Source organism: Anabrus simplex, chromosome 1, assembly GCF_040414725.1.
Source record: "Anabrus simplex isolate iqAnaSimp1 chromosome 1, ASM4041472v1, whole genome shotgun sequence".
NCBI lineage: Eukaryota > Metazoa > Arthropoda > Insecta > Orthoptera > Tettigoniidae > Anabrus > Anabrus simplex.
In genome coordinates this window covers 661,821,658-661,834,553 of record NC_090265.1, presented here as the reverse complement: position 1 = coordinate 661,834,553, position 12,896 = coordinate 661,821,658, and the positions used below count along the sequence as shown (strand labels likewise).

General features: G+C 39.5%; 1 protein-coding gene across 1 annotated transcript in view; it reads right to left on the bottom strand.

The window, feature by feature from the left end:
- LOC136857286 (protein qui-1) overlaps positions 1–12,896 on the bottom strand; it is a 2,256,165-nt gene that overhangs the window by 842,693 nt on the left and 1,400,576 nt on the right. Inside the window, exon 5 of the mRNA XM_068225125.1 lies at positions 6,463–6,542. Within this exon, the coding sequence (XP_068081226.1) occupies positions 6,463–6,542 (80 nt within the window). The remainder of the gene's footprint in view (positions 1–6,462; positions 6,543–12,896) is intronic.

Here is a 12,896-nt window from a genome sequence, read left to right as displayed (position 1 = left end):
AAAACCAGCTCTCTAGTCTCTGAGTCATTCAGCCCGGCATTGCGGCATTATTATTATTATTATTATTATTATTATTATTATTATTATTATTATTATTATTGTTACTTATTTCCGCAGAGCAGAGAGGGCAAAGAAGTGTGAGGGGGTGATTTGTTGGACAACGATTATCTAAAATTTAAATATAGTGAACAAATCAATTTGGAAGTTTATTTTTTATTTTTTTTATTTCATTTCAATATAGGCACCTGAGCCAAGGCTCTTCTTGGTGCAATACAAATAAATTACAGTGTCAGCTATATTCACAATGTAATTACATAACAAAATACAGTAAGTATATAATTTAACATGATGTAATAGATAAGATAGGACAAAGCTTCCTAACCAAAATTACCATACTACTTCAAGTATTTAGTTACATTACTCTTGAAAATAGATAAAGTTGGTAACATTTTTATACTTTTTGGAAGCGAGTTATTTCTTTCGCAATATGGAACAATTAACAAATGTCGCAGATGGAAAATTACCTTCGGTTATTTACCAAAAGCTAAGACGCTCTAGATTTATAAGATTAATTCAGGACTTTTACAACATGAGAAGCTCGATGGCTCAGAATGTTTACAACAGCATAATGAATTAAATGCAACTTGCTTTGTGTAGCACAGTCAAACTCATTGACTCACTTGTCATAAGAATCTCTTTCTTTGCTATTTGCTTTACGTCGCACCGACACAGAGAGGTCTTATGGAGACGATGGGACAGGAAAGGCCTACGTATGGGATGGAAGCGGCCATGGCTTTAATTAAGGTACAGCCCAGCATTTGCCTAGTGTGAAAATGGGAAACCAGGGAAAGCTGTCCTCAGGACTGCCGAGAGTGGGATTCGAACCCACTATCTACCGGATGCGAGCTCACAGCTGCGCGACCCTAACCACATTGTCAACTCGCCCGATCCCTAAGATTCTAGCAAGAGGGAGGTAATGCAGACTGCATAGCAGACCGGTTAAAAAAAATCTTCGAGTCGTTACAGATATAGCTAATTAGTAAGTTACTAATTACAAACTTACTTCAATGTTAATTCCACAATTATAAATACATAACCTATTCTGAAAGAAGATACGTGAATTTCCCTTTGTGTCGCTCAGTTTTGGGGGGAAATGTTTATACTCCCGGTGATTTCCTACGCAACTCGCAAGACATCGAGTGTAACCGCTCCAAGTTCGAATGCTCCCTGAATGTTCGAGTGAACACCGGTCTTATGGCCTGTTTCTTAGCTTTATAACCCACAGTCACATGGGAACCATAAACCACTTACCTCAAATCTTCGATCTGTAACCACAACAAAGTGTACAAATATTTTTTTCAGGCTTGCTTGTCCCAAGCTTCTCTGCAACAAGCAAAGCAGGTTAGCTTGCATGAGATCAAAGTAAGAGTTCACACGCACTGAGCGCGATAGTCATAGCGGACCAAAACCTGGGTTTCCTTAACTCTGACAAGCTTCGTGAGACCCGTCTGGACTGCCGGACTTGACAAGAGTGTATCTGGAGGGGTGTGCCGCTGTATGTAAGTGTAGCTACATGATGAGGTCAGAAGGCACTTACGAGAAGGATTTATTGGCGAGTAAAATATCCTGCGGTGGTGGAAAAATAATTCTCAAATGTTTCCCCAAGTAATCCTGTGCAGCGAGAAAAGTTCTGAACATACCCACCATGTGTGCCTCCAGCGCGATAGCCTTCAGTTGGTCGGGGAATTTAAACAGGGAAAAAAGTTCACAAACGTGCATGAAGATTTAATGACCTCATAGCAATAAACAAAAACGGTAATTTTTCCATGAATTAAACATTGGGATACAATATGTAGCGGAAGAATGCTAAAATTGCGCATCAAAAATATTGCACCTCCGAAGGAATAGTGACACAACTAAAAAATGAACGTTTTCGAGAAAGCAAATTTATAACTCTAAACCACCATATCTAATCAAGGATACAGTTTTACGGTTTTAGGAGACGCCGAGGAAATCGAATTTAGTCCCGCAGGAGTTCTTACGTGCCAGTAAATATACAGACACGTTTCTGACGTATTTAAACACCTTCAAATATCACCGAACTAAGCCACGATCAAACCTGCCAAGTTGGGGTCGGAAGGCCGGCGCTTTACCCATCTGAATCACTCAGCCCGATGGAAGAAATAACTATTCTTGCTATTTGCTTTACGTCGCACCGACACAGATATGTCTTACGGCGACGATGGGATAGGAAAGACCTAGGAATTGAAATGAAGCGGCCGTGGCCTTAGTTCAGGTACAGCTCCGGCATTTGCCTGGTGTGAAAATGGGTAATCACAGAAAACCATCTTCAGGGCTGCCGACAGTGGGGTTCAAACCCACTATCTCCCGATTACTGGATACTGGCCGCACTTAAGCGACTGCAGCTATTGAGCTCGTTGGAAGGATTAACACTTATGACAGTTTTCTAAATAGAAAGGGTGATTATTTTTGCATATATGGAGCACGTCATAACTAAAAAATGACGGTTTTTGAGTTGCACCAGTATTCTTGCAGGCGAGAGTTATGCACTTTGGTTTACAATCACTTGTTTTTGTTTTGAGGGAAGGGAATTCCCAAGTTATTGAATCTATTGCGAAGAGCATTATAAAATGAATCATTTTTTAAAATATATTAATTATTTGTACTGTACCTACAGTATGTAACACTTTGCTTCTATAATTTCATAATACAGTACAGTTATGGACATACAGTATTTAACTTACTTTCAATTATATTTGTTTAAATATTGAAATATTTTATTCAGAGGACCTGGTGTTTATCATGGTAAAGATGTGTGACCGGAGTGAAATATTATTTGTTAATTAGTTACAGAAGACGCCTGTATTAGGAAGTAAATTTAAACATGTAATTCTAATACTTACGTAGTACTGTATAATCATTACTTATATAAAAGAATGTTTTGACGAATCCTGTATAAATTCTGGCAAGTACCTCCCCACCCTCCGCATTCCTGTCTATATTCAAGCGAGTCTCATATCAAAACAATGAACAAGCAAAAGTAAAATAAACAACGTAGGTTGATTAGCTCAGAAGGAGGAAGAAAGCTGTTGTAGTCTGTCCAAGTTAGCCTAAGCCTGGATGTTTCTCACATAACAGTACTAATTACAGAAAAACGTAAGCCCGTGTTGTTCCGCATGTAGAGGTGCTAATCACAAACCTATACCTATTGTGTACCTAACATACTCTAGTGGAACTACTCGCAAGTAAAGGCGAGCGTGCTGTTCTTCGCGTGATGGTACAAATTACAAGTGCTCTCATGGTTCTAATTCGATCATCCCTTGGTCGCCCTGTTTAGTCGCCTCTTACGACAGACAGGGGATACCGTGGGTGTATTCGTCTGTGCCCGCCACCCATAGGGGATTTTAGCCCAAGTGCCGGATAAATGAGTGCTTTTACTGCCCTATAAATATTAGTAGCAGCATTGTATTCCTTTTGCATGCTGTTTAATATTGCATCAACTCAGGTAGGTTTTCAGACAGCGACGATGGAACAGGAAAATAGAGGGAAAGAGAAGGAAGTGGCAGTGGCCTTAATTAAGATACAGCCCTACCATTTGCGCTGTGTAGATATTGAAAATCACTACCCTGGCTACCATCGGGAAGGATCGAACCTACCACCTTCCGAATGCAGGCTTACAACTACCCGCCTCGTTCTGTGCAGTCAACTCACTACTGGTATTGTAAGCCTAAGAGTTGATTGTAGAAGAGTCTCCTCAGTGCAGTGCTCTGTAACTTCACCACTTCGCGTTCCAGATAAAATCAAGTTGAGAAGAATAGATTGGAAAGGTAAATATTTACTTTATACTGACGGCAAACCGAACACCTATGCGTCACATTGTAGACTCACTCAAGAGTATTAGCCCGTAAAGTTTAAGCGAACATTTTGTATTGATGTGCAACTACATATATTATGGATTTCCATTCACAAAATTAGCTTTCAACCGGCTACAAGCTAGAATTACACGGCTGAGCTGACCCCATTGTCAGAAGAGTAAGCAAACAGACCAAGATTTTTCTAGATAGCTCAGTTGTCAGAGAAATTCCTTGTCTATCGATTGGCTTTATGGCGATAGTATAGGCCTACGTCAGGGACAAGACTGGGCAGCAAGCGTCCGTGGACTTAATGAAGGTACAACCCCGGTATTTGCCTCTTGTGAAAATGGGAAGTCACGGGTTCAATACTATCATCACTCGAATGCAAGCTAAGATCTATAATAATAATAATAATAATAATAATAATAATAATAATAATAATAATAATAATAATAATAATAATAATAATACCGGGCAAGTTGGCCGTGCTGTTAGGGGCGCATAGCTGTGAGCTTGCATCCGGGAGACAGTGGGTTCGAACGCCACTGTCGACAGCCTTGAAGGTGGCCTTCCGTGGTTTCCCATTTTCACACCAGGCAAATTCTGGGGCTGTACCTTAATTAAGGCCACGACCGCTTCCTTTCCATTCCTAGGCCTTTCTTATTCCATCGTCGTCATAAAACCTACCTGTGTCGGTGCGACGTAAAGCAAATAGCAATATTAATAATAATGAAATGGAATGGCGTATGGCTTTTAGTGCCGGGATGTGTCCGAGGACTTCGGCTTGTCAGGTGCAGGTCTTTTGATATGACTTTCGTAGGCGACCTGCGCGTCGTGATGAGGATGGAATGAAGAAGGAGACATATACACCCAGTCCCCGTGCCAGCGGAATTAACAAATTATGGTTAAATTTCCCGACCCTGTTGGGAATCGAACCCGGAACCCCTGTGACCAAAGGCCAGCACGCTAACCATTAAGCCGTGGAACCGGACATTAATAATAATTCTATTAACTCTACCCCTAAATGCCAATAAAGGACTCCTCGAAGAACTGGAGAAAAAGGAGCTCAGAATAATTACTGGAATCAAGGGATCTAACTACAAGAATGACATCCGCTAAAATGGATCCAACACGGAAAATAGAATTCTGAGCTAAAAATGAAGCAAATTTCACTGCCATATGTAACAAGACTTAATTAACGTGGTCCTTGTTGGCCCTTGCAAATGAATAATATTAATAATAATAATAATTTCGTGTGGCTATTTCTATCCTGGTACAGTCTTTGTAAGGCAGACCGTCCGACGATGGTGGTTTGAATTTGTCGTGTTTAGGATACTACGTGTTATTGTAGCGAGGGTAGTGTTGCGTGTGGTGTGTGAGTTGCAGGGATATTGGGGATAGGATAAACACCCAGTCTCCGTCCCAATGGAATTAACATTTTAAGGTTGAAATCTCCAATCCTGCTTGGGAATCGAACCCGAGGCTCTCTGAACCGAAGAGCTATACGCTGACCATTCGGCAATGGAACCGGAGAGCTAAGGAAGAAATATCTAATTGTATTTATGTGGCCTCGTTAATATAGTACGTACGTTTCCACCTACTACACCTTCAAATGAATTGTTGCATTGAACCTTTGAGTCATAATCGAATTAATTTAATGTTATGTTTTTCCACCATTTTTCAGTTTACTTCTGCATCAAATCAGGTTCATTTCACGTTGGTCACGTGACACAAAAATCTAATGTAATCTAATCTTGTGGCATGGGGCTACCAGGTTTGTTTTGTAGGGATAATTTTTCCCCTATTTTTCTTAATCTGAGTAGATTTAGCTTGGGTCCGTACGTCTGTCAACGCGTGGCAAGTCTTAAAATTAATTGAGCGGTGTCAGTGTTCAAAATGTCAATACACAGGTTAGATAGAAGTAAAAGATGAACTTAGTCTCACTAATTGTTAAGAATATGTCTACCAAACTGAAATGGAACAATGTGACAGATGAAGTAACACTAAATGTTAAGCACCTGGAAAGCACAGGTGAACCCCTTTAAAGAAAGAAGCATTTCGCTGTATTTGAGGCACGTGGAGTAATTATTCTAGTTAAAGAACATCCCTCTTAAGTAGTTCATAAAATATGCCCTTGCAAGCGATGTTTCAGGTATTACGAGCTGAATGTTTCGTAAGGTGTATGTTAGGAAACGACCCTAAACATTTCGCACAGGTTTTTCTAAGAGGCCAGTTAACATTCACACCTTTTTTTTTTTTTTACGAAAAAGCGAATAAATGTGCTATGGCTTTTACGTGCCACCCGTCTCCGTCTCAGTATTTCTCACAGCCATCCACTGAACATATTCATATATTCCGATCTCAAGGATACGTCACTGTTTTTAAAATGATAAATGTTTTAAAATAGTCAGATATAAGAGTAGAAAACATATCCCAGCCTAAACAACAACAACAACAATACATTGAACAATCAATTAAAAATTATGAATTACATCCTGCTGTTAATACAGACTTAGAAATAACAAGGAGTGAATGAAAGCTCTTATCTCCTCCTGGTCATCTTCTCTATAATTTCACTTCAACTTACCTCAAGACCTATGTTATCATACTGGCTCTGCAAATCCGGTCCAACCACCTCCAACAGCTGTCGCCGCTCCTCTTCGAAATCTACAAGGAAAAATACACAGGTGTGAATTATTTTGAATTTTCACACTTGAAAAATACTCAAACACTTTTGTTAAAGCGCCAAATACACAAAATACTGGTATTGATTGAATTAGTTTCTATGTCACACTTAATGCTGAAATTCACTACGTATTTAAACGGATATCTCCTCTATCAAACTATTATTTATCACTACTTATGCTCCATGTAAGCTTACATTAGTTCTAATCAGTGGGAGATTTTTGAGGGGGAGGCTAAGGACATATTTCAAATACCGTACAAAATTTTCGTTAGAACTCAGTACATCCAATCAGAGTTAGCTGTGGCGAGTTATTAGTTCAAAGTTTTAAAAATGGAACTTTTTAATATGGATTTGTTTTTGCTGGAGGTATATCTGGAATTAGCATCGCTAATTTCCCGAGACCATTCTAACCGTGGTAACCCCCATATTGAGGAGGGCAGTAGAGAAACACACACGATATCCCCTGCCTGTCAAATCAGACAACTAAAATGGGCCCCAGGGGCTCCTCTTAACTTTGAAGTTTAGGTTGACTATCACAGGGCCTTTAGCTGAGTCCTGGCCTTGCTTCCACTAACTTGTGCTAGGCTCCTTTCCCCTATCCTATCCGACCTCTCTTGGGCAACACTTGTTCTTTTCCGACCTCGACTATATTACGTATGGAGGCCTAGGGAGACTTTTATTTTCACGCCCTCCATTTATCGAAGTGTCGGATCCCTTCCACATTTCCTCTTGGATTAGTGTTTGTATAGACTATAGAGGATGGTTGCCTAGTTGTACTTCCTCTTAAAACAGTAATCACCACCACTACCACCACAACCGTAACCATGGTAACCAGTGTTAGTATATGTAACTAGGACAGTAGTGTCATATTCTCACTATGCACTTTTTTCCTGTAGCTAAGAGCTAGAGAAAAACCTTACAAGTTCTCGTTCTAATGCTTAGTCCAGAGATAAAATCCTTCAGCTGGTTGGAGAACGAACCCAGGGACTTGGAATAACAGACAGACTCGCTATCTCTACATAACAGGGATGAGTAATAATAATAATAATAATAATAATAATAATAATAATAATAATAATGTCGAACATAAAAAATGATACGGCACAAGTAAACACAACATATGGAGCGATAAAGCGTGTTAATAAATTTTAAATACCTCGGGGAACGTATCCAGAAAAATGGATTTGGAAGACACCATAACAGCAAGAATCAAGAGAATTGAAGTCACTTTGCAAACCGCCCACAACATATACAACCAAAAGTGCTTTTCTCTGAACACAAAATTTCGTCACTACATCTGTCATCAAAGCAGTATCGCTGTATGCATCTGAATGCCTTATCCTATCCGAGAAATGTATGCATATAGATTTAGAGAGGAAAGAAAGAAACATCCTACACATCATACTTGGCCCAAACTGCAAAATTGGCATGTACATAAAAAAACTCAGGCAAAAACTATACTCAAAGACAGAAAAGATCATGGACACAATCCGTAAACGCAGAGTTCGCTTCTACGGTCGTATACGACGCATGATCGACTCTCGATGGACGAAACTTATCTTCCGAATATTTGACTTAAAACAAAAAACCGCTACGCCACGGAACATTAATGTCAAAGAACTGGGCATACAAGCAGAAGATGCACAAGACCGAAATCTTTTCAGAGCAGCCATCAAGACTTTTGGGATTTTCCGGAACGAAAAACGGGCATCTGGTGCTAAATGGACAGAAGAACGTCGTGCTAAACACAGTGAGCTAATGAAAACGATGTGGATCAAGCGAAAAATGAACAAATGCCAGAATGTAAAGTGAGGCTTATTGTTGTCCCTAGTCGGTCGATTAGCGAAGTTCAATGAATAATAAAAATAATAATAAATGTCTTTCTATGTGGATAGACTAATTTCTCAATCGATTTATTGGAGACCTTATTTCCCCTGAGGGTTTAGTCACCCACTGCATGTTGTAAGAGGCTACTAAGAGGGTAAATACCAACGAATCTCTACTCGCTCTCTCGTATACCAAGGCCAAAATCATAGTAATTATTTATGCTTTTCAAATGCAACACTCATTAGAAAACGCCCTTTCTGTTGTGGTAGTCGATGAAAGTCTTCATAAAATGAATGCAAACTCGTGTCCTCATATTCCTGGCGATGTTACAGCTGCGTGTACCATTGAAACTACATGCCAGCATTCATTACAATCTTAAATCTCTCATAGTCTCAGAAATCGGACCGAAGCATCCGAGGACGGCAGCTAATAGCACTGACCGTTACATTATTCATAATGACTACAGGCGAGATGGTAAGAGTTCTGGAGAAATGTAACAAGATGGATCTTAACTGGTAAAATGTTCTCTCCTAATGTAGCCTATATAAATGTGATATAGGAAATTCGTAATAATGGAATGAAACTGTGGAAGTTGGAAAATTCTGTCATACCCCCACGTAGAAAATACTAATGATAATGATGTTTGCTGTTTAAAGGAGTCTAATAGCTAGGTCATCGGTCCCTAATGGTTTAACGAAATGAAATGATATTTAAAACTTCAAAATTGATAAATCAACAAATGATGATGGAAAATGACCATGAATCCAAAACCCTCAGTGGATCCATTTCACAGTGCCTTACTTTCCGAGATGAGGCTTATTGTTTAAAGGGGTAAAAAATCAATGTCATTGGCTACTCCTAATGGTACTAATGACTGGTAAAGTAGACCCTTAGTGTTCCTCGTATACTGGTACTAATTAAAGGTAACGTAGATTCCTGATGTTCCTCATATAGTGGTACTAATCACAGGTAATGTAGACCCATGGTGTTCCTCCCATAATGGTAATACTCACAGGTAAGACAGGCTCATGATGTTCCTCACAGAGTGGTACTAATCACACGTAACGTAGACCGATGGTGTTCCTCATATTGTGGTACTAATCACGGGTAATATAAACCCATGGTGCTCCTCCCCGAATGATACCGATCACAGACCCATGGCGTTCCTCACATAGTGATACTAATAGCAGGTAACGTCGTCCTATGGTGTTGCTCACGTGACGGCACTAATCATAGGTGATTTCGTGGTTCGAAATCAATCATCCCTTGGTTACCCCTTTTAGTCGCCTCTTAAGACAGGCAGGGGATACCGTGGGTGTATTCTTCCTCTGCGTCCCCCACCCACAGGGGTTAGAAAAATACTATTCAATTGGAAAGTTACTACAACAGTTCAAATTTAAAACGGAACGACAGGATAAATTCATACGATGAAAGCTAATGAGTACAGGGAAAACTCCAATTTGCTGACATTATTAATTATCCAAGTCCGGAGAGTTGTTCCAGAATGGCTTCTACAATACCCTTGGTTCCCATAATGCCCGACTAATGCTGGCCCAACAGGTGGCAGCATTAGCACACATGTTCAGCATACCAGACGAGGTCAATAACGATAACCACTAACATCAGCCTTATAAACGTAAAATCGATGGCTCCATTCCTGGTTGCGTAATCTGAGTAAAACAGCATTTCCTTCGGAAATTACACATTTGGTCGCCGAGAACGTGTCGTCATGTATTTTCAGCCCAGTTGAATCGGAATACAAAACCTTGCATAAAGACACGGACTAGATTATGACTACACATATATCGCCCCAACACAACAGTGCACTAACTCCACAACAGACGAACGAAACAGAACATGCTCTACGAAATTCAATACAAAATAATCTTTTAACATCTGTAGCTGAGAGCTAAACAAACGTAAGTCACATTTTATGAAAGAGCCATATAAAACTAAGTCCACTGTTATTTTACTTTTATGGCAATGAAATATGAATTAACCATTGTAGTGTAAACTGGAGGATCCGTGCTGCTCCAGAGAATTCGTCATAAATAGATCAGGTAAATGTCGACCGTGCGAGTTGGCCATGCGGTTAGGGGCGCGCGGCTGTGAGCTTGCATCCGGGAGATAGTGGGTTCGAATCCCACTGTCGGCAGCCCTGAAGTTGGTTTTCCGTGGTTTCCCATTTTCACACCAGGCAAATGCTGGGGCTGTACCTTAATTAAGGCCACGGCAGCTTCCTTACAACTCCTAGGCCTTTCCTATCCCATCGTCGCCATAAAACTTATCTGTGTCGATGCGACGTAAAAGCCACTATCAAAAGAAGATAACTGTCGCAGTCATATTGTTTTGCCTGCCCTTTTCAATGTTTTTATGTATATTTAATAAGAAGCGCTAATTATGCCGCAGTTCGTGGTCAAAATTCATCCATTCTGACGTCATCATGGCGTCTATTCGGTATACATCTATCCATACATTCGCTTTTGAATTTTCTTTCCTCTGAGTTTTAGAAGAAATATTTTAATATTGGTTTACAGGACCAGTGTTTTTATTAAACTACTAAAACAATGGTAATACAGCAGTTTTTTCATCTTAAGCCTTCTATTGTTGCTGGAAATCAAAAATGGAAGGGGGCGGCTCCCATTTTAAATTCTGCAGTTTCTGAAGTAAGGCTTGGCATTGTATCTTGGAAGGCAATTCTATATTTAATCACAGTTCTTCTATACACAACGATTGTGTTATGATCTCATAGAATAGTCTAGAAGGAGCGGGTTTTTTTGCTAGCCGGAGAACGGTTCTAAGATACATGGCCTTCACTCTCTCTAGCGTAGCCAGGTTATCATTCGAAAGGTGTTCCCAGATAATGTCTAAGGCGAATGTCATGATGAGGTCTGTTTGTACGCAGACTTTTTTTCTCTAAGCAGCATGTAAGTTATTAGGAACGCTCTGCCATCTGTTGAGTATATCTGGAAGCTGGGAAAGTTTAGATAATCAAAGAGTATCTAGCAGGGAATAGTATTCTTCAGTGATCAGGGGAAGTGTGCACTCTTTTGTCTGACAGGTAGTAATCAAGCATGGCTGTAAGCAATGACATTACTAAGGAATATTAATGAAAGTGTTAGTCGCTTAGTAACCTGCTAAGTACATGATGTATTGCGGGTTAGGATAAGCCTTCTCCTGTGATTACTGGAGTGATCATTTAATGATTTCATTTCGATTGCTTGAAGTTGACTGGATTTAGACACCTATCGATGTTTTATGATTCACAGGCAGGTAATTCCGGAGATAATAAGACAAGAATGATGTAAATCGGTCCAGTAGAACGGACGGACGGATTTGCTAAAGCTGTTTTTAGTAAAATCTTTTAATATATAGATTATGTTAATGAATGTGTTCAGCGAACAAAATTATAAAAAATATATATCAAGAACAATTATGAAGATTTATTGCCTAAGTCACAATGCAGCAAAAGTGCTTTATAAATTACGTTTTTCCTTTCTCCTGTAAAATGACTAAAATGTGACCTACGGTGGTTTAGCTCTCAGGTATAGAATGTAGAGATCTGCCGACACTGGGGTTCGAACCCCCTACCTCCCCAATGAAATCTCACAGCTAAGTGACCCAATTATTATTATTATTATTATTATTATTATTATTATTATTATTATTATTATTATTATTATTAATGATGTTAAATAAGAGACAAACTAAATACATGTACATGGTCATCATTGTTCTTGATATTAAAACCCACAGCCTGTTTCCAGTCATTCGACCGGGTCAGAAATGGAATGAATGAAGACCCTTCTAGCGGCGAGGGTAGGAATTGTGCCGGCTGCCAAGGCCTGTCGCACTTCTCTGGGGTAATGATAAATGGCTGACAGATGAAATAAAATTATATTGGAGAGTGTTGCTGGAATGAAATATGACAGGAAAAACCGGAGTACCCGGAGAAGACAATCTGTTCCGCCTCCGCTTTGTCCAGCACAAATCTCACATGGAGTGACCGGGATTTGAACCACGGATCCCAGCGGTGAGAGGTCAGTACGCTGCCGTCTGAGCCACGGAGGCTCCCATTGTTTGTCATATGTTTTGTGTAATTTTGAACACTGAACACATTCACTAATATACTGTAATTTACACTTAAAATGTTTAATTATTATTTTCCTTCATAAAATAAAATAAGAGTTGACTTACTTTTATATGCCTCTAAGTATCACGAAATGAATAAAATGTGATTTACGCAAGCTCTAAGGTACAGATATTATTCTGTTTCTTAAAAGGACCTTCAGAGAAATTCAGAGAAATTCGTAATTCTTCCAGGCCTCTTGTTCATCATTTAATATATTGCAATATAGATATGGACACTGAAGTGATTCGGTCTAAAATCACTGGCATAGGTTATGTTTTTGAAAAATGAAATTCATTGAATATAAATAGGGACCGAGTGATCTGGCATGCTGAACACTAGAGAAAAATCCCTTTACGATCTGTTATATCATATACCA